The sequence below is a fragment of the Anomaloglossus baeobatrachus genome, chromosome 4 (assembly GCF_048569485.1).
Source record: "Anomaloglossus baeobatrachus isolate aAnoBae1 chromosome 4, aAnoBae1.hap1, whole genome shotgun sequence".
In the NCBI taxonomy this organism is placed as follows: Eukaryota; Metazoa; Chordata; class Amphibia; order Anura; family Aromobatidae; genus Anomaloglossus; species Anomaloglossus baeobatrachus.
Genome location: NC_134356.1, coordinates 546,885,637 through 546,905,978, shown reverse-complemented (window position 1 = coordinate 546,905,978; position 20,342 = coordinate 546,885,637). Strand labels below are relative to the sequence as shown.

General features: G+C 43.6%; 1 protein-coding gene across 2 annotated transcripts in view; it reads right to left on the bottom strand.

The window, feature by feature from the left end:
* ST8SIA2 (ST8 alpha-N-acetyl-neuraminide alpha-2,8-sialyltransferase 2) overlaps positions 1-20,342 on the bottom strand; it is a 414,076-nt gene that overhangs the window by 106,082 nt on the left and 287,652 nt on the right. Inside the window, exons 3-5 of one of the 2 annotated variants that reach the window (XM_075342826.1) lie at positions 12,164-12,292; positions 12,029-12,049; positions 6,793-7,050 (exon numbers count right to left, since the gene is read on the bottom strand). In XM_075342826.1, the coding sequence (XP_075198941.1) occupies positions 6,793-7,050; positions 12,029-12,049; positions 12,164-12,292 (408 nt within the window). The remainder of the gene's footprint in view (positions 1-6,792; positions 7,051-12,028; positions 12,050-12,163; positions 12,293-20,342) is intronic. The other variant, XM_075342827.1, reaches the window with a different exon arrangement.

Below are 20,342 nucleotides of genomic sequence, written 5' to 3'. Positions count from 1 at the left end.
TCTCTTGATGAGCTTCAAGATGTAGTCTCCGGAAATGGTTTTCACTTCACAGGTGTGCCCTGTCAGGTTTAATAAGTGGGATTTCTTGCCTTATAAATGGGGTTGGGACCATCAGTTGTGTTGTGCAGAAGTCTGGTGGATACACAGCTCTGTCGTACTGAATAGATTGTTAGAATTTGTATTATGGCTAGAAAAAAGCAGCTAATTAAAGAAAAACGAGTGGCCATCACTATTTTAAGAAATGAAGGTCAGTCAGTCTGAAAAATTGGGAAAACTTTGAAAGTGTCCACAAATGCAGTGGCAAAAACTATCAAGCGCTACAAACAAACTGGCTCACATGAGGACCGCCCCAGGAAAGGAAGACCAAGAGTCACCTCTGTTGCGGAGGATACGTTTATCCGAATCACCAGCCTCAGAAATCGCAGGTTAACAGCAGCTCAGATTAGAGACCAGGTCAATGTCATACAGAGTTCTAGCAGCAGACACATGTCTAGAACAACTGTTAAGAGGAGACTTTGTGCAGCAGGCCTTCATGGTAAAATAGCTGCTAGGAAACCACTGCTAAGGACAAGCAACAAGCAGAAGAGACTTGTTTGGGCTAAAGAGCACAAGGAATGGACATTAGACCAGTGGAAATCTGTGCTTTAGTCTGATAAATCTAAATTTGAGATCTTTGGATCCAACCACTGTGTCTTTGTGCGACGCAGAAAAGGTGAACGGATGGACTCTACATGCCTGGTTCCCACCGTGAAGCATGGAGGAGAAGGTGTGATGGTGTGGGGGTGCTTTAAGGGCTATTTGACTAAGATGGAGAGTGATGGAGTGCTACGCCAGATGACCTGGCCTCCCCAGTCCCCAGACCTGGACCTAATTGAGATGGTTTGGGGGTGAGCTGGACCACAGAGTGAAGACAAAAGGGCCAATAAATGCTAAGCATCTCTGGGAACTCCTTCAAGACTGTTGGAAGACCATTTCCGGTGACTACCTCTTGAAGCTCATCAAGAGAATGCAAAGAGTGTGCAAAGCAGTAATCAAAGCAAAAGGTGGCTACTTTTAAGAACCTAGAATAATATAAGACATATTTTCAGTTGTTTCACACTTTTTTGTTAAGTACAGTGGAACCTTGATTTAAGAGTAACTTGGTTTGAGAGCGTTTTGCAAGACAAGCAAAGCTTTTTACAAATTTGTAACTTGGTTTAAGAGCAAAGCTTTGCAAGAAGAGCAAATACTCACCGTGTACACGTCTGGTTCTGTCCTTTCACTGCGCTTTGACCCGCTCTGGAGGTACCTTTCTGTATATATATACTGTATACTGTACACAGTAAACCATTGTACAGTACAGTATATACTATACAGCATTGTCTATCAATTTGCTTTTGTGGATACAGTATTATACTTTCTTATTACTAACCAGTACAGCACGTTGCTTATACTGTACCTCCCGCACACCAAAAATTTTATTGTAAGCTAAAGTGCAGTTTAATTTGTTTTTATGTTTTTTACTGCACTGTACAGTATTTTGTATTAGTATACTGTAATAGTGTTATATGAATACAGTATATTATTTTGTATTACTGTAATAAGTTTGTATAACTACAGCAAATATTTTTGGGTTGTGCAACGAATTGTCTGTGCTTCAATTATTTCCTATGGCAAAATTCGCTTTGATATAAGAGTAACTTGGTTTAAGAGCTCACTCCCGGAACCAATTATGCTCATAATCCAAGGTTCCACTGTATTTCATTCCACATGTGTTAATTCATAGTTTTGATGCCTTCAATGTGAATCTACAATTTTCAGAATCATGAAAATAAAGAAAACTATTTGAATGAAAAAGTGTGTCCAAACTTTTGGTCTGTACTGTATATATATATATATATATATATATATATATATATATATATATATATATATATACATATACATATATATATACCCTGTATATATATATATATATATATAATATTTTTGTGTATTTTTAACTGGAATAAACTGATATTTCTGCTAATAAATGCAATGCGATTGGCTGTGCATATACACGGAGTTGATCTGGTTCCTGGGTGCTGTATAATGCATTGGTGATTTATTTATCTAGAATTGGGGGGACATGAGAGCGGTTCCTCCATAGAAACTGACGGCTATTTGAAGCGGAGTGGGAAGTCATCATACCGAATTGTGAAGGATCGGTGTGCCTGGTTGCTTGCTGTCCTTTTTAACTTTGTTTCTACATGTGGCTTCTTACACAATGACATTTGTTAATTGTCCTTATAACATGATTTATGGCGTTCTTGCATGACAAAATTTAACTCTGCCACATTAATTGTTCTTCACTAATACCTGAATGATTTTTTTTACTGTCTTTTTCAATGTTAAAGATATATTAACTTGACTAATGAGATAAGTTTGACACAAAATTCTGCATACCACCTGGATCGGCAAAAACTTGAGGCTTTAGCATAAGAAATATGGAGTAAATACCTTATTAACACTGACAGATTACATTTTCCTAAAGGCGTCATCCACCATATCTTACTTCCACAGCAGTAAGAAGGAGTGCTGCTGAAGTGGCATCCATTTGTCAATTGCCAGGTATCAAAAACCCTTGGCAGGTATTGGAGTCCTTTTCTAATTAATTAGAATAGAAGAAACGCAGAATACCTACAGGTGGTGCCTGATATCTAGCGAAGCCATTTTAGTAGCACTTCCTGATGTGGAAGTGATGGTTAATCCTTTTATTACATGGTTAAAAAACGTTTAAAGAGGTTGTCCACTACTTTTACATTGATGGCCTATTGTTACGATAAGTCATCAATGTCTGATCGGCAGGGGTCCAACACCTGTCACCCCCGCCATTCCCTGCAGGGGCAGCAGGCGGCCGGAAATGCTCAGTTCCAGAGCTGCCCCGTTTACTGATAGAGGTCACTGCCAGGTACTGCACATCTGCCTCCTATTTATTAGACTAGGAGGTGGAAGTGCAGTACCCAACTGCGGCCACTATCAGAATATGGGGCAGCTCCGAAACTGAGCATTTCCGACTATAGGCTGCCAGCATCAAGAGCAGCTGATCAGCAAGGTTGCCGGGCGTCAGACCCTGGCCATACAGATATTGATGACCTATTCCAGTGATGGCGAACCTATGGCACACGTGCTAGCCGGGGCACGCAGAGCCCTTTCTGCCGGCACGCACGCTGTCGCCTCATCCTGCTGCTTTGAACTACTGGTGTGATTGCGCCGGCAGTTCAAAGTTGTGTTGGAGCAGAGGCACATTTCTCCTCGCTCTGACACTCCTAATCTCCTAGGCCGCAAGTCTGTTGCCTAGGAGATGGAGGAGTGTCAGTAAGCGGCGCCGGCGTAATGACGTCTTCTGGCCTGCGCGGGAACTGAAGACCCAGCGGCGCGCAGCGGTGGAGCGGGTGCTGGAAGGTGAGTTGTGTGTTGTTTTTTTTTTTTGTTGTTTATTTTTTAACTTGTGTGCCGCTGTGCCAAGGTGGGGATGGGGGGGCAGTGTCAGAGTGGGGGAAACAAGCATGCCAGGGTCGAGGAAACAAACATGCCAGCATGGGGAAACAAACATGCCAGCATGGGGAAACATGCATACCAGGATAGGGAAATATGCATGCCAGGGTCGAGGAAACAAACATGCCAGCATGGGGAAACAAACATGCCAGCATGGGGAAACATGCATACCAGGATAGGGGAAACATGCATGCCAGGATGGGGGAAACATGCATGCAAGGATGGGGGAAACATGCATGACAGGATGGGGGAAAACATACATGCCGGGATGGAGGAAACATACATGCCAGGATGGAGGAAACATACATGCCAGCATGGGGAAACATTCATGCCAGGATGGGGGAAACATGCATGCCAGTATGGGGAAACATACATGGCAGGATGGGGAAAACATACATGCCAGGATGGGGAAAACATACATGCCAGGATGGGGAAAACATACATGCCAGGATGGGGAAAACATGCATTCCAGGATGGGGAAAACATGTATGCCAGGATGGGGAAAACATGTATGCCAGGCTGGGGAAAACATGCATGCCAGAATGGGGGAAACATACATGCCAGAATGGAGGAAACATACATTGCAGGATGGGGAAAACATACATGCCAGGATGGGGAAAACATACATGCCAGGATGGGGAAAACATACATGCCAGGATGGGGAAAACATGAATGCCAGGATGGGGAAAACATGCATGCCCGGATGGGGAAAACAAATGGCAGGATGGGGAAAACATACATGCCAGGATGGGGAAAACATGAATGCCAGGATGGGGAAAACATGCCAGGATAGGGTACATTTACCGGAAAGGGGTACATTTACCAGGATGGGGGAACATGTCGGGATGGGAAACATTTACCAGGATGGGGAAACATGTCGGGATGGGGAATATTTACCAGGATGGGGGAACGTGTTGGGATGGGGAATATTTACCAGGAAAGGGAACATGCAAGGAAGGGGGACATTTACCTGGATGGGGGTTCATTACCTTGATGGGGGTACATTTACCAGGAATGGGGTACATTTTCTAGGATGAAATACATGTCGGGATGGGGGAACATTTACCAGGATGAAGAATATTTACCAGGATGGGGAATATGCTGGGATGGGGTGCATTTACCAGGATGGGGGAACATTTACCAGGAATGGGGTACATATACCAGGATGAAATACATGCCGGGATGGAGGAACATTTAGCAGGATCAGGAATGTTTACCAGGAAGGGGAATATGCTTGGATGGGGTACATTTACCAGGATGGGGCCATGATGGGGACAAATATACCAGAATGTAGGAAATATATATCAGGATGGGAGACACTTTTATCAGGAAGTGGCCCAGGAAAGGGGACATAACTACACAATGAAAGGGGAGCGGAGCAACTCGTACGTCTTTATGGGATTTCAAGATGTTTAGACTTTGAAATGTAGATGTGGATTACAGGGTGAAATCTGATTGCGTTCCATGCTAAAGTCTCTGTCTAATATGCTGCAATCTTTTTCAAAAAGATCAATCAAACTGCTGTGTCTGGAAAGGGCAGTGCCAGTGGCTCAGCTTCAATGTGTGGTAAGCATGCATGAGCGTGATGCTCCCTGCTGTAGAGAAGAGAAAACTGCAAAGGTAAGATTAAAATCAATTATTTACATATTAGGATTGGTTGGCACTTCGGAAAAAAAATTGGGTTTAGGGCTACAGTTTGGGCACTCGGCCTGTGAAAGGTTCACCATGATTGACCTATTCTAAAGATAGGCCATGAATGTTGTAGTGGTGGACAAACTTAAAACCAATCCTCAGAGATAGGATTGGTTTTAAGGAAATAACAATGGAGACACACATATGTACACAGGAGCCTGAAAACAGAAAAAGAAGAGTATTTATTTTAATCCAGACATAAATTAAGGTACTTGAAATTGCATTTTAAAGATATTTTAGCAATTAAATCTGGTTGTAGATGTGTATACAGCCAGTGACCTTGTGATAGCACGCACTTCTGAAATCATCTATAAAAGGGAACCTTTCAGCTGAGTCATGCTGGCTGAACGATGGCCAGCATGAACCAGCCACTGACTCCATAACTCTGACTATTTATGTTTTACTCTGAAATGTTGCCAATATTTCAGAGAAAACAGACTTTGAAAAGATGGCCATTGACTATGAGTCTCATACTAGTAGCCTAAGTCTGGTCCCCGGTGGCTTTTTCCTGCCCCACTCCCAATAACATACAAGTCAGGTTTGTGTATATTTGGAGAAATCTGTTAATCTAAGAGAGTATGACCACCAGGGACTGGATTTGGACTAGTCATCTGAGTCGCATAGTCCATGGCTGTTTTTTCAAAGTACCGTATTTTTTCTCTAAAATGTCACTGTAATAATTTCCCATTGAAAACACATACCGAGTCAAGTTAAGATTTAATTCATAAATCTGGGGTAAATACATTGTTGAACCATGGTTAAAAAATGGCTAGAGTCTATCAAGCTCAACCTGTCTCTTCTCAAATATATACAGTTAACTGATAAATTAATTATAACATTGAATAACATATATCATTTAACTAGCCTGTAGTCCTTTTTCTAAAGCTGTCATAAAAACTGCTATTACTACTGGGAAAATTCTTCAACTTTACTACTCTAAAGGCCGCTTTACACGCTGTGACATCGCTCAAGCGAACTCGTTGGGGTCACGGAATTTGTGACGCACATCCGGTCGCTTTAGCGATGCCGTTGCGTGTGACATCTATGAGCAATTTTGCATCGTCGCAAAAATGTGCAAAATGATAAATCGCTTGTCGGTGACATGGGGGTCAATTCTCGAATATCGTTGCTGCTGCAGTAACGATGTAGTTCGTCGTTCCTGTGGCAGCACACATCGCTCTGTGTGACACTGCAGGAACGAAGAACCTCTCCTTACCTGCATCACGCCAACAATGCGGAAGGAAGAAGGTGGGCGGGATGTTCATCCCGCTCATCTCCGCCCCTCTGCTTCTATTGGGCGGTGGTTCAGTGACGCTGTTGTAACGTCGCTGTGACGCTGAACGAACCGCCCCCTTAGAAAGGAGGCGGTTCGCCGGTCACAGCGACGTCGCTAGGCAGGTAGGTAGTGTGACGAGTCCGCGCGATGTTGTGTGCCACGGGCAGCGATTTGCCCGTGTCGCACCCACGCTAGCGATATCGGTCACGATATCGCAGCGTGTAAAGCGGCCTTAACTGTTAAGAACCCTTCCCTATTTCAATATCTGATTTGTCATTCTTGCATACACAAGTATCCATAAGTATTACCTTATGACAAAATCATGCGAATCAATCTCTTTCCCACAGCCACTGTTGAGCAAAATACCAGAGTTTCCCACAATGGCACAGGTCTTGAAGTTTTTGTTTTTCAAAGGAGAAGTTCGCGGTAAGAGTTCATACAAGTTCTTGGAAATGTTCATGGTGCTGTCTCTGTCAAATATATAATGTATAATATCTCCTGGTTTCAGAGTCCCTTTTAGAACAGATATGTCCCTTTCAGCATCCAGAAAATGCAATATTTGCTTCCTGAAAACAGAAGCAGAAAGAACATGAACATTTATTAAGAAGCTTTAATATACGGAGAACAGGCAGGCATTCCTAAGTACTTTGATCTCCGTTGCTTTGCCATCTGAAGCATGCAGTTTTTCTTGATTATGTTCTGTGTTGCTTTTGTAATCATATAACACTTGCCAAAAGCTTATCAGCCAATGTGTGCTCATTGAAGTGGATATAACTGTGCATCTTATTAGTACACAACAGAATTGTACAATAACTACTACAACCCACAGTGCAGGATTTTCATGTTTATTTACTTTGCGTTTTCAGCTGTGCCATGCAAGAGAGGAAAGTACATGGTGACTAGACGAAAAAATAATCAAGAAAGGGCAAATATCCTATTGTAGTGCAAATTTCTTATTGGAAATATTATATCATTTTACATTAATTGTCTTTCTAAAATTGCACGTGTAAAAGGGAGGGATAAATTAGGCAGCAAGTTAACAGGCAATTATTAAAGTAATCTGTCAGCAGGATCTCACCCCCAAGACTATTTATACGTGCATGTAGTTCTTTTAAAGGAAACCAATTACCAGGATTTTCGTATATAAGCTAAAGCCAGTGCTATACTGGCACAATCAGGCAGATTCTGTACATACCTGTAGTGGTCAGCTCGGATGTTCAGGTTTTGAAACCCAAAAAAGTAAAGTTTATACAATTAGCTGATTGTTGAGTGACAGCAGCTGAGGATCAGATAATAAATTCCTAGTTATCACCTCCCCCTGTTTGTATAATGCCTATGCTAATTATAACGATTCACTTTGTTACATGACCTGTGTGAGGTTATACCCATGTGCCCTGGTATCAGCTTTGTTGGTTGAGGCCCCGCCCCTTCTGGTCTCATGGGTATGACCTCACACAGGTCCTGCAACAGACAAAGTGAATCCGTTTGAATAATACTTATGCTAATTCTAACAGGGGGAGGGGATAATTATGAATATATTATCTGCTCCATTGCAACTGACACTCAACAAGCAGCTAATTTTATAAACTTTACTTTTTTGGATTTCAAAACCTAAACATCCAAGCTGACAATTACAGGTATGTAGAGAATCAGCCTGATAGTGCCAGTATAGCACTGGCTTTAGCTTATAAACGAAAATCCTGGTGATTGGTTCCCTTTAAAGATGACTAATACTTTTGCATGGCCAGTCCATTCCTTCCTTACTGAAAAATCAGTGTTTGAATTGAAATGCAAATGAGGCTGATGATTTGATGCCTCTGTCACTCCAGCTCTATTCCTCCTGCTTAAGTGACCCCATATATGCTGTTTGACTTCAGTCATGCAAGAGCAGGACACATTGTGCAGGGAATAGAGCTGGAGTGAGGCTTCAATTTTACCATAGCCATTTACATATCAATTCAAACACTGATTTCTTAGGAATGGAGGAATTGACTATCTAGGTAAAGGTATCTCTGGACTTTTGTTTGAATTCTTTTGGGGGGTGAAATCCTGCTGACAGATTCCTTTAAGAGTGATGAGTTTTAATAGGTAAAGAACCAAATTGTGATAACTGGGTATGTGCATCTCCACAAACTCAGGTCTTTGGAGATTCCTGGCATGCAGTGAATGGTATCTAGCAAAAGTGATCCAAAGAAGGGTAAATGTTGACAGGGTCATTACCGCCCAAAATCCATGGATCAGCTTGGGACTGAAAGCTAGCTTGACTGGTTTGATCCCACAAAAAAACTATGGTAGTACAAATCGCTAAAAAAGTTAATACTGGACACTAGAGATGAGTTTATTGATTCAAAGTGGCCAAGTCAATAATCTCCGGCCACTGGATGGGAGGCTCCTGAATCTTATACCAGCCCTGGTCTGGCTTCTGATAAGCTAGGGTTGAAACAATGTCATCTGTGCATCAAATCGCAATGATGATGTCACACTGGCTTGCTTAACCAAAAGATGTGCTGGGAATGCCAACAGGGAAAAGATCCATGAGCTTCCTGTCCAGTGACTGGAGACTTCTGACCTGGCCGATGCACTGCAAATTTATATTTTTGTGGACACTTACAGGTTAACTTAGGCAAACAATAGTGTTAGGAGTGGCCTTTCAGGTGTTGTTTGACTATTTATGAGCTTGACCAGCAGATGTCTTTAAAAAATGCAAAGGGATTGTTTTCTCAAATGAGTTCTTGTCTCCTATCTCCAAAGGCAAATCTGAAAATATTATTAACTAAGTCAGAAACCAAACAGTCCAACACTTTTATTGTAGCCTATGTCTCCTGACACTTGTTCTGTAAGGCCTAAGCCACACGGCGAGAAAAACGGTGTGAGTGGAGTGCGATAAAAAAATCGCATTCCACTCGGACCAATACTAGCCTGTGTGTCAGCGCACATGAGCAATTATTTTCTCAGCCCTAATCGGTCCGAGAAAATAAGTGAATGAGGCGAGAGAAAAATCACACTGCACTCGCGGTACACAGGTGTACCGCGAGTGCAGTGCGAGAATGGCAATAGCCGGCTACGGAGGACAGAGGGAGAGAAATCCCTCCCTCCCCTCCTCAGTTCCGGCCCGACTCCTGCAGCTGAGGTCTGCTCGCACGAACGGACCTCAGTCGCAAGGACACACGCATTACACTCGGCTCTGCTGTACTGCCAGCGTGAGCCGAGTGTCATGCAAGTGGATCGCAGCAATCTCCGTGTGGCCCCAGCCTAATACTCTTCTTTCCTTTCCTAAACAATTATGTCAGCTGATTTATAATCAAATGAAAGTTAAAATATTAATTCATTTTACATCGTATTGTGCCCTATAATACATAGAGCTTAAAGAAGCCAGTCTATTCCAAAAGCCTTTAGAGTAGAGATGAGCAAACCTGAAAAGTTAATGGACTTTACAGAAGAATTACTGTTTGAGTTCAGAGTTTGGGTGCTTTACACATGTTGACCACTCATTACAGCATCACTGTGATCGGGTACTCTCGGTGCTCAGTCCAGTGCGAGCCGCTTCCAGTGTTTGATCGGCTCGCACTGGGGGTAACAAAAGCGGGATCGGATGTAGTGTGTACCAAACAAAAACAAAAAATTGAAAAAACCGCACCCACCTGCGCCCGGAAGTGATCTCTTTATGGCTGCATGTGGGCGGTGACCCGAACTGCAAATCAGTGAGTTAAATTGGGCTTCAGGTCATGTCCTGGTCTAGAACAGAACATTGTCTAAAGTCCAGCTGAACCCGCTGGGCCGAATTTGAACAGATCTGCTCATCTCTACTTTACAGCAAAAAATTACTTGCATTTAGTAAAATATTTTCCTAAAGGTATCCTTATAGCCTTTAAGGGATTTATGTAAAATAAAAAATGTATTCATTGATTAATGAAAAATTATACAGTACAACATTTTATATACAATATAAAGATTACTAATTAAATTCTTGAAATGCATATCTATACTAGTGTGATAAATGAAATTTAAGTATTAGCAGAGTGCTAAACAAATACTCAAAAACACAAAAGCAAAGGTATCATCATGGTATATAATAAAAATTTTATTCACAAACATGTATGATGTTAAAAATACAACTATGAAATAAAAAGAGGCACATTTGCATAAACATCCACATATACACCAAGTGCAATAATGTCATAAATATACCAATTAGTGCAACAATAACCTGTAAATCCTAATTGTATGCGGCCCCCGGGGGACGCCATAAGCAAAGCAATTGACTGCTAGTCTGTTTGTCACACAATTAGGAATTACATATTATTGTTACACTAATTGTATTCTGGTTTATTTATGACTTTATGGTTACTTGGTCTATATGTGGATGATTTTGCAAATGTGCACTTCCTATCAGGTTTTCCCACACTACCTCTGCTGTTGGTCATATTTTAAGGGCCATATTGTACTTGTTTTAAGTGTTTGTGCATAAAATAATTACTTTATATAGCATTTTGACTAATTTATTGCTATATACAAGTGCATCTCAATAAATTAGAATATCATCAAAAAGTTAATTTATTTCAGTATTTCAATACAAAAAGGAAAATGCCTATATTATATAGAGTTATTACAAACAGAGTGATCTATTTCAAGTGTTTATTTCTGTTAATGTTGATGATTATGGTTTACAGCCAATGAAAACCCAAAAGTCATTATCTCAGAAAATTAGAATATTATATAAGTCTGACTGAAAAAATTATTTTAAACTCAGAAATGTTGGTCTACTGAAAAAGTCTGTACAGTAAATGCTTCAATATTTGGTTGGGGATCCTTTTGCAGGAATTACTGCATCAATGCGGCGTGGCATGGAGGCGATCAGCCTGTGGCACTGCTGAGGTGTTATGGAAGCCCAGGTTGCTATGATAGAAGCCTTCAGCTTGTCTGCATTGTTAGGTCTGGTGTCTCTCATCTTCCTCTTGACAATACCCCATAGATTGTCTATGGGCTTTAGGTCAGGCGAGTTTGCTGGCTAATCAGGCACAGTGATACTGTGGCTATTAAACTAGGTATTGGTAGCAATGACCTTTTGCGGCTTACCCTCCTTGTGGAGTGTGTCAATGACTGCCTTCTGGACATCTGTCAAGTCATCAGTCTTCCCCATGATGACGTAGCCTACTGAACCAGACTAAGGGACCATTTTAAATGCTTAGGAAGCCTTTGTAGGTGTTTTGTGGTAATTATTCTGAGATAATGACTTTTGGATTTTTATTGGCTGTAAGCCATAATCAACAACATTAACAGAAATAAATATTTGAAATAGATCCCTCTGTGTGTAATGAGTCTATATAATATATGCATTTCCTTTTTTGTACTGAGTTAATGAACTAAAGTAACTTTTTGATGATATTCTAATTTATTGAGATGCAATTGTATATTGTTTATTCAGTCTTCAGATATATCCAAGCTGTCTTTGCAAATCCAGAGGCAGCAAACATTTCTGATGGTGTATAGCTAAGATATTTGCACTGCTTGTTAAGAGTATAAGTGCTTGTTCTAGTGACTAACCTCAAGCACAAGTCCTGAAAACTGTAAGAAATCAATACACACAGAACATTAGTAAGTATCGTCACACTTTATTTTACAGTAATTAAGCTTTATTTCCATTAATCTGGATAACTCTTTACAATCTTACAAACGTACCTGATCTTCATGGAGAGTGTCTCATTGTGTCTCCATTTCACTATTGCTGGTTTAATATTTAATTTGAGGCTTTCATTGCTTTTGTCTCTAGCCGCTGGACTACTTGAGTCATTTATTGATAATCCCAACCTAAAAACAGAAGGTAGATCAATATATTTCATGCAATTTTTACTAAATACAACTAAAAATTAAAATAAGGTAGATTTAAGAAAGCATTGACTTCATTTACTTTGGTGATAATAAATTGGAAATAAGGTGGTACCAGGAACAGTAAAGATCATGTAGTGTTTAATCCTCTATGGCCTGAACTAAAGCATTTTACAACAGCTGGAGGCTTATGTCGTGGAGGGACTGTGTTGAGCAGACAACAGATTGTGCTGTGTTGTTAAGAGTTTGTTCATACTTAAAGGGTTATTTCCATCTCCCACATCCTATCCCAATATGTAGTAGGTGTAATAAAAATTATATTAGCAAATAACTCCAATTAGAAATTGACCCGTGATGAAGGTAGTTGCCGAAACGAATGTCCGTTAGGTGGACGCCATTCTCCTGGCCAATACCGTGTAGTGTGTGCACTTGCACATGGGTAAGTTTATTTGCTATATTAACATTGTCTTATCTACCATTACACTGTATTAGGTGGTGTCTATGATACTAAGAAGGGTTAAATATTGGCTATAATACAAAAAAACTGCCACTCATCAGTGTTTTCATAACCCATTGTTGGATATGGATCTGTATACTTTTAATTCATCGTTCAATAAGAGGTATACTTACCCGTATACTTTTAATTCATCGTGGTACTGTCTTAATACCCTCTTTTTTTTAATATTCTATCTGGGGTCTGTGCACCCTTTTTGTATGTACTTTTATTCCCATCCTTACACCTACTATTTATTAATAAATGATCACTTTTGCATAGGATGTCTGATCACTTTTTTCTTTTTTGTTTGGGTTGGTTCTCATTGTGATCCATCAGGTGTCCTCTTATTATACACACTTGATCTTTTGTCATGTATAGATTAAATAATTGAGCAAGATGCGTGTGTGTTTGTTGAATTTTCTTTATCAATTAGAAATTTAGTATAGTTCTTCTGAAAAGCTACGTTGCTTACCTCATGTGCAGGGCATTACAGTAACTTAGTATCCAAGGTTACGGCCATAGTTGGTCACAATCATGGATACCTAAGCTCCTGCAATGCCTGCACATGAGGTAAGAGTATTTACTCACAAGGAAGTTAGCAGTAATCAAACAATTCTACCACTCATGAAACGATCGTTGGAGTGGTGTGGGGGAGGATCCATCTATACTAGGTAAAGTATCTCAATCCACCTGTATGTTTGTCCTACATGGACTTTATTTCACCGTGAGAAATGCCCTCCTGGCTTTTTTCACATACTATGAGACTCCACATATTCTCATGTGATTTTTTCCTGTTTATCATATAATGAATTTATCTCTAAGAATTTATAGACACTATCTTTTCCCATGGTTGATATATAATGAGATATATGTAATATTCTTTACACTTAATCAATTTCACATGAAGGGATGATACAGCACATGGTGATGAGAGTGAATAACACATGTTTTGGAAATGGATATTGTGATATTATGAATTATTTTTAGTGATGAGCGAGCATGCTTGTCACTACTCGGTACTCGCACGAGTATCACTGTACTCGGGCTGCTCGGCGGGGACCGAGTAATCTCGCGATACTCGTGCTTTACTCGTGGTCTTCATTTCTGCATGTTGGCGCTCTTTTGAGAGCCAGCCCTCATGCAGGGATTGGCTGGCAGACCACTGCAATGCCACAGCCCTGTTAGTTGTGGAATTGCAGTGATTGGCCGGCCTGCACAGCGTCACCGAGCCTTTATATAGGCCAGCGCGCTGTGCTCTGCTCACAGCTATTCTGACAGTGAGTGTAGGGAGAGTGTCGCTGATTCAGGGAAAGCTTTGCGGCCCTTTATAGTTAGTTCCGGAGCAGGGCTGCAAACAGTGTGACCAGAAGTCCTTCTCAGGACTATTCTAGTTGTATACAGGCAGGCAGGGTATAGCCAGGTCGGAGTACAGTAGCAGAGTCCTTCTCAGGACTATTGTTGCTATATACAGGCAGGGTATAGCCAGGTCGGAATACAGGCTAGTGACCAGAAGAGTCCTTGTCAGGACTATTGTAGCAGTATACAGGCAGGCAGGCAGGGTATATATAGCCATTCCTAGTGGTGACCGTATACCAGCCTTCATCATATCTGGGGCTGGTGTACACAGTGTAAAACAGTCCAGATAGTGTCAGACTTCTCAGTAATTGTCGCTCCTAAAAACCAGTTAGGTTCTTATTGCGTCCGTGCTTGCATTTAAAAACAGCACGTGTGTGGCAGTCGGTGGCAGGGTACAGGTGCGCGTTTTGCACAAACTATTATATAACGCACAAGTCTAGTGTATAATACACGTCAGTCAGCAGTGTCTGATAGTGTCAGACTTCTCAGTAATTGTCGCTCCTAAAACCCAGTTAGGTTCTTATTGCGTCCGTGCTTGCATTTAAAAACAGCACGTGTGTGGCAGTCGGTGGCAGGGTACAGGTGCGCGTTTTGCACAAACTATTATATAACGCACAAGTCTAGTGTATAATACACGTCAGTCAGCAGTGTCTGATAGTGTCAGACTTCTCAGTAATTGTCGCTCCTAAAAACCAGTTATGTTCTTATTGCGTCCGTGCTTGCATTTAAAAACAGCACGTGTGTGGCAGTCGGTGGCAGGGTACAGGTGCGCGTTTTGCACAAACTATTATATAACGCACAAGTCTAGTGTATAATACACGTCAGTCAGCAGTGTCTGATAGTGTCAGACTTCTCAGTAATTGTCGCTCCTAAAAACCAGTTAGGTTCTTATTGCGTCCGTGCTTGCATTTAAAAACAGCACGTGTGTGGCAGTCGGTGGCAGGGTACAGGTGCGCGTTTTGCACAAACTATTATATAACGCACAAGTCTAGTGTATAATACACGTCAGTCAGCAGTGTCTGATAGTGTCAGACTTCTCAGTAATTGTCGCTCCTAAAAACCAGTTATGTTCTTATTGCGTCCGTGCTTGCATTTAAAAACAGCACGTGTGTGGCAGTCGGTGGCAGGGTACAGGTGCGCGTTTTGCACAAACTATTATATAACGCACAAGTCTAGTGTATAATACACGTCAGTCAGCAGTGTCTGATAGTGTCAGACTTCTCAGTAATTGTCGCTCCTAAAAACCAGTTAGGTTCTTATTGCGTCCGTGCTTGCATTTAAAAACAGCACGTGTGTGGCAGTCGGTGGCAGGGTACAGGTGCGCGTTTTGCACAAACTATTATATAACGCACAAGTCTAGTGTATAATACACGTCAGTCAGCAGTGTCTGATAGTGTCAGACTTCTCAGTAATTGTCGCTCCTAAAACCCAGTTAGGTTCTTATTGCGTCCGTGCTTGCATTTAAAAACAGCACGTGTGTGGCAGTCGGTGGCAGGGTACAGGTGCGCGTTTTGCACAAACTATTATATAACGCACAAGTCTAGTGTATAATACACGTCAGTCAGCAGTGTCTGATAGTGTCAGACTTCTCAGTAATTGTCGCTCCTAAAAACCAGTTATGTTCTTATTGCGTCCGTGCTTGCATTTAAAAACAGCACGTGTGTGGCAGTCGGTGGCAGGGTACAGGTGCGCGTTTTGCACAAACTATTATATAACGCACAAGTCTAGTGTATAATACACGTCAGTCAGCAGTGTCTGATAGTGTCAGACTTCTCAGTAATTGTCGCTCCTAAAAACCAGTTAGGTTCTTATTGCGTCCGTGCTTGCATTTAAAAACAGCACGTGTGTGGCAGTCGGTGGCAGGGTACAGGTGCGCGTTTTGCACAAACTATTATATAACGCACAAGTCTAGTGTATAATACACGTCAGTCAGCAGTGTCTGATAGTGTCAGACTTCTCAGTAATTGTCGCTCCTAAAAACCAGTTAGGTTCTTATTGCGTCCGTGCTTGCATTTAAAAACAGCACGTGTGTGGCAGTCGGTGGCAGGGTACAGGTGCGCGTTTTGCACAAACTATTATATAACGCACAAGTCTAGTGTATAATACACGTCAGTCAGCAGTGTCTGATAGTGTCAGACTTCTCAGTAATTGTCGCTCCTAAAAACCAGTTATGTTCTTATTGCGTCCGTGCTTGCATTTAAAAACAGCACGTGTGTGGCAGTCGGTGGCAGGGTACAGGTGCGCGTTTTGCACAAACTATTATATAACGCACAAGTCTAGTGTATAATACACGTCAGTCAGCAGTGTCTGATAGTGTCAGACTTCTCAGTAATTGTCGCTCCTAAAAACCAGTTAGGTTCTTATTGCGTCCGTGCTTGCATTTAAAAACAGCACGTGTGTGGCAGTCGGTGGCAGGGTACAGGTGCGCGTTTTGCACAAACTATTATATAACGCACAAGTCTAGTGTATAATACACGTCAGTCAGCAGTGTCTGATAGTGTCAGACTTCTCAGTAATTGTCGCTCCTAAAACCCAGTTAGGTTCTTATTGCGTCCGTGCTTGCATTTAAAAACAGCACGTGTGTGGCAGTCGGTGGCAGGGTACAGGTGCGCGTTTTGCACAAACTATTATATAACGCACAAGTCTAGTGTATAATACACGTCAGTCAGCAGTGTCTGATAGTGTCAGACTTCTCAGTAATTGTCGCTCCTAAAAACCAGTTATGTTCTTATTGCGTCCGTGCTTGCATTTAAAAACAGCACGTGTGTGGCAGTCGGTGGCAGGGTACAGGTGCGCGTTTTGCACAAACTATTATATAACGCACAAGTCTAGTGTATAATACACGTCAGTCAGCAGTGTCTGATAGTGTCAGACTTCTCAGTAATTGTCGCTCCTAAAAACCAGTTAGGTTCTTATTGCGTCCGTGCTTGCATTTAAAAACAGCACGTGTGTGGCAGTCGGTGGCAGCGTCAGGCTCCACGTTGTCCCTGGATAGAGACGTGCATGAGGGCCTCAAAACATTGTTCCCATTGCAAAGGAGTGGGTCTCCTGTCGTTGTAATGTCCATTCTGCAAAGAATGGGCGAAAAAATTTACCACTGGGGGTATACCTGAAACAAAGGCCTAAGTATTGCAATTTGTAACGGTCATCATCATGGTGGCGCATGAGGAGAAGGAGGAGCAGTCCAGCGATTAGCCAAACTCCAGAAGTGTGTACCCATGGGTGAGTGGAGGTACATGGCAAACTTTAAATTCCGCTCTCATTTGCTGGTGGTGTGGTGAAGTCTGGCCCAATCCAACCCTTGTTCATCTTGATCAGAGTCAGCTTGTCAGCATTTTCAGTTGACAGGCGGGTGCGTTTATCTGTAATGATTCCACCTGCGGCACTAAAAACACGCTCTGACAAAACGCTAGCAGCAGGGCAGGCCAGGCCTTCCAAGGCGTAGAGAGCCAATTCATGCCACGTGTCCAGCTTGGATACCCAATAATTGTAAGGCACAGAGGAATGTCGGAGTACAGTTGTTCGATCTGCAAGGTACTCCTTCAGCATCTGGGCAAACTTAGGATTTCTTGTGGCACTACCCCGCACCTCAGGGGCTGTGGTACGTGAGGGGCTGAGAAAACTGTCACACATCTTAAAGACTGTTCCCCTACCTCTGGCGGATTGGACTTGTGCCTCTCTCGGCTGTACGCCTCGGTTGTCCACTGATTCATGACCTATGCCGCTAGCGTTTTGTGAGGGGAATGCTTTGCCTACTTCCGTGACTATGGCCTTCTGGAACTGCTGCATTTTGCCTGACCTCTCCGCCTCGGGAATAAGAGACATAAAGTTCTCCTTTTAGCGTGGGTCTAACAGTGTTACCAACCAGTAATGATTGTCGGCCAAGATGTTCTTAACGCGAGGGTCACGAGACAGGCAGCTTACCATAAAGTCAGCCATGTGTGCCAGACTCTTAACAGCCATCACTTCAGTATCCTGACCGACACGATGACTGAACATGCTGTCCTCCTCCTCCTCATCATCTACCCTGTCCTCTGGCCAGCCACGCTGAACCGAGGATATGACTGCATGTCATATCCTCAATTTGGCCAGAGAGTTGCTCCATGTCTTCATCCTCCTCCTCGTCATAGTCCTCCACTGCACGTTGTGATGAGACGAGGCTGGGCTGTGTGTTATCATCACCCACACCCACTACTGTTTCTTGCTGAAACTCATCGCGCTCCGCCTGCAATGCATCATGTTTGTTTTCTGAGCAGAGACCATTTTAGAAGGCAGAGAAGCGGTATGGTGACGCTAATAATGTCGTCATCGCCGCTCACCATCTTGTTGTAGTCCTCAAAGTTTTGGCGGATGGTGCATAGGTCGGACATCCATCTCCACTCCTCAGGTGTTATGTGTGGAGTTTGACCCATTTCCCGACGGCTTAGGTGATGCAGGTACTCAACAACTGCCCTCTTCTGCTCACATATCCTGACCAACATGTGCAGAGTTGAATTCCAACGCGTGGGGACATCACACACCAGTCTGTGTGCCGGAAGATGCAAACGGCGTCTTAAGGCGGCAAGGCCGGCTGAAGCAGTAGGTGACTTTCGAAAATGTGCAGACAGGCGGCGAACTTTTACCAGCAGATCAGACAGCCCTGACTATGACTTTAGAAACCGCTGAACCTCGAGGTTGAGCACATGGGCCAAGCATGGAACATGTGTCAGCTGGCCTCGCCTCAAAGCCGCCACCAGGTTCCGGCCATTGTCACACACCACCTTTCCTGGCTTTAGGTTCAGAGTTGTGAGCCAGTGATCTGCCTGCTGTTTCAGAGCTGTCCACACCTCTTCTGCATTGTGGGGTTTGTCACCTATGCAGATTAGCTTCAGCACTGCCTGTTGCCGCTTCGCCGAGGCAGTGCTGCAGTGCTTCTGTGTCGCCCTGGACAAGCCAGGGGCCACAGAGCACAACACTTAAACACCCCACACTCCCTGCAGGCATATCATAGTCAAAACACAAAATCCTTGTTGCCTTCCCCAGGGGCTGTTGTCCACACCAGGGTGTGGAGCCAGGCGGTTGGTCTCCACCCACCGAGGAGGAGGGAAAACACAGGCAGTGAGAGTTAAGCTAAGGAAGTGGAAGGAGGAAAGTAGTAGAGAGGAGAAAAGTGACAGCAAAGAGCCTGAAGTTGGTCCGGGTGTGTGGCCTGGACAGGACAGCAAGGTTGGCAGGATGTGGTGACCGTCTGCAGTGGAGGCCGATTGGAGTCTGCCGTAAGGACCGTGGACGGGTGGTGACCCGGCCGTACCGGACCGGTATACAAAGCGAAGCCAGCACCATTGGCAGAGGACTTTCGGATCCCGGCAAGGCTTGGTGTCGCCGTGAATTTGCCAAATCCGTTATTGAAGGGGACCTCAGGGTTTCCAAACAGCCAAGTCCAGATAGAAGGCAACCGTACAACCGTGAAGGGGAGACACAGCCACCGGCAAGGGCAACCGTCTCCCAGGGCCAGCGCCTGTGGGCAAAAGGGGCTCCTCCGGCCCATATCCAGGTCAGGGAGCGGGTTACCGTTGGGAAACCATCACTACCAACACTTAACTTCGGTGCAGGGAGAGACAGTCATCACTAACCTGCAGGGAGGAACAACCGCAGCCGTCCGAGTGACCCGTCCATCCAGCCACTTGTTTTACCCTGAACTGTGTCATCATCATTGGGCTGAGTGAGTACCTCCGTGCCGTGCGGCACAGCGCTGCCCCTGCGACCATGCACTTCATCAGGCCCCGCAACCCGCCTGTCATCCATCTCTACCCCATCACCAGGCCCCGGGACAACCAACCCCCCTACCCACGTAGGGGAGAAATAACAACAAAGCTGCTCCCTGTCACAGGCTCCCGGGATCCCCGTCCAGAGCAGCGGTGGTGTCCACACAATCACCACAACCGTGGGTGGCGTCACGGACAATATCCCCAAAACCCAAACCACCCCTTTTCACTCACGGGCGAGTAGCGCCGCTCGAGTCCCCGGGATCCGGCCATCGCTCGAGCCAACGAGCAGCAGCAGCCGTAGAGCTGCGTCAGCCGGACCCGAGCAGTGGGAGAGCGCACCGTCCCCTCCTCCGCCAGCGACACTTACAGCTTGGGACTGGTGTGGAGGGTAAAGTGGATCAGGATGCGCAGGAGGAGGAGGAGGCTGAGGAGC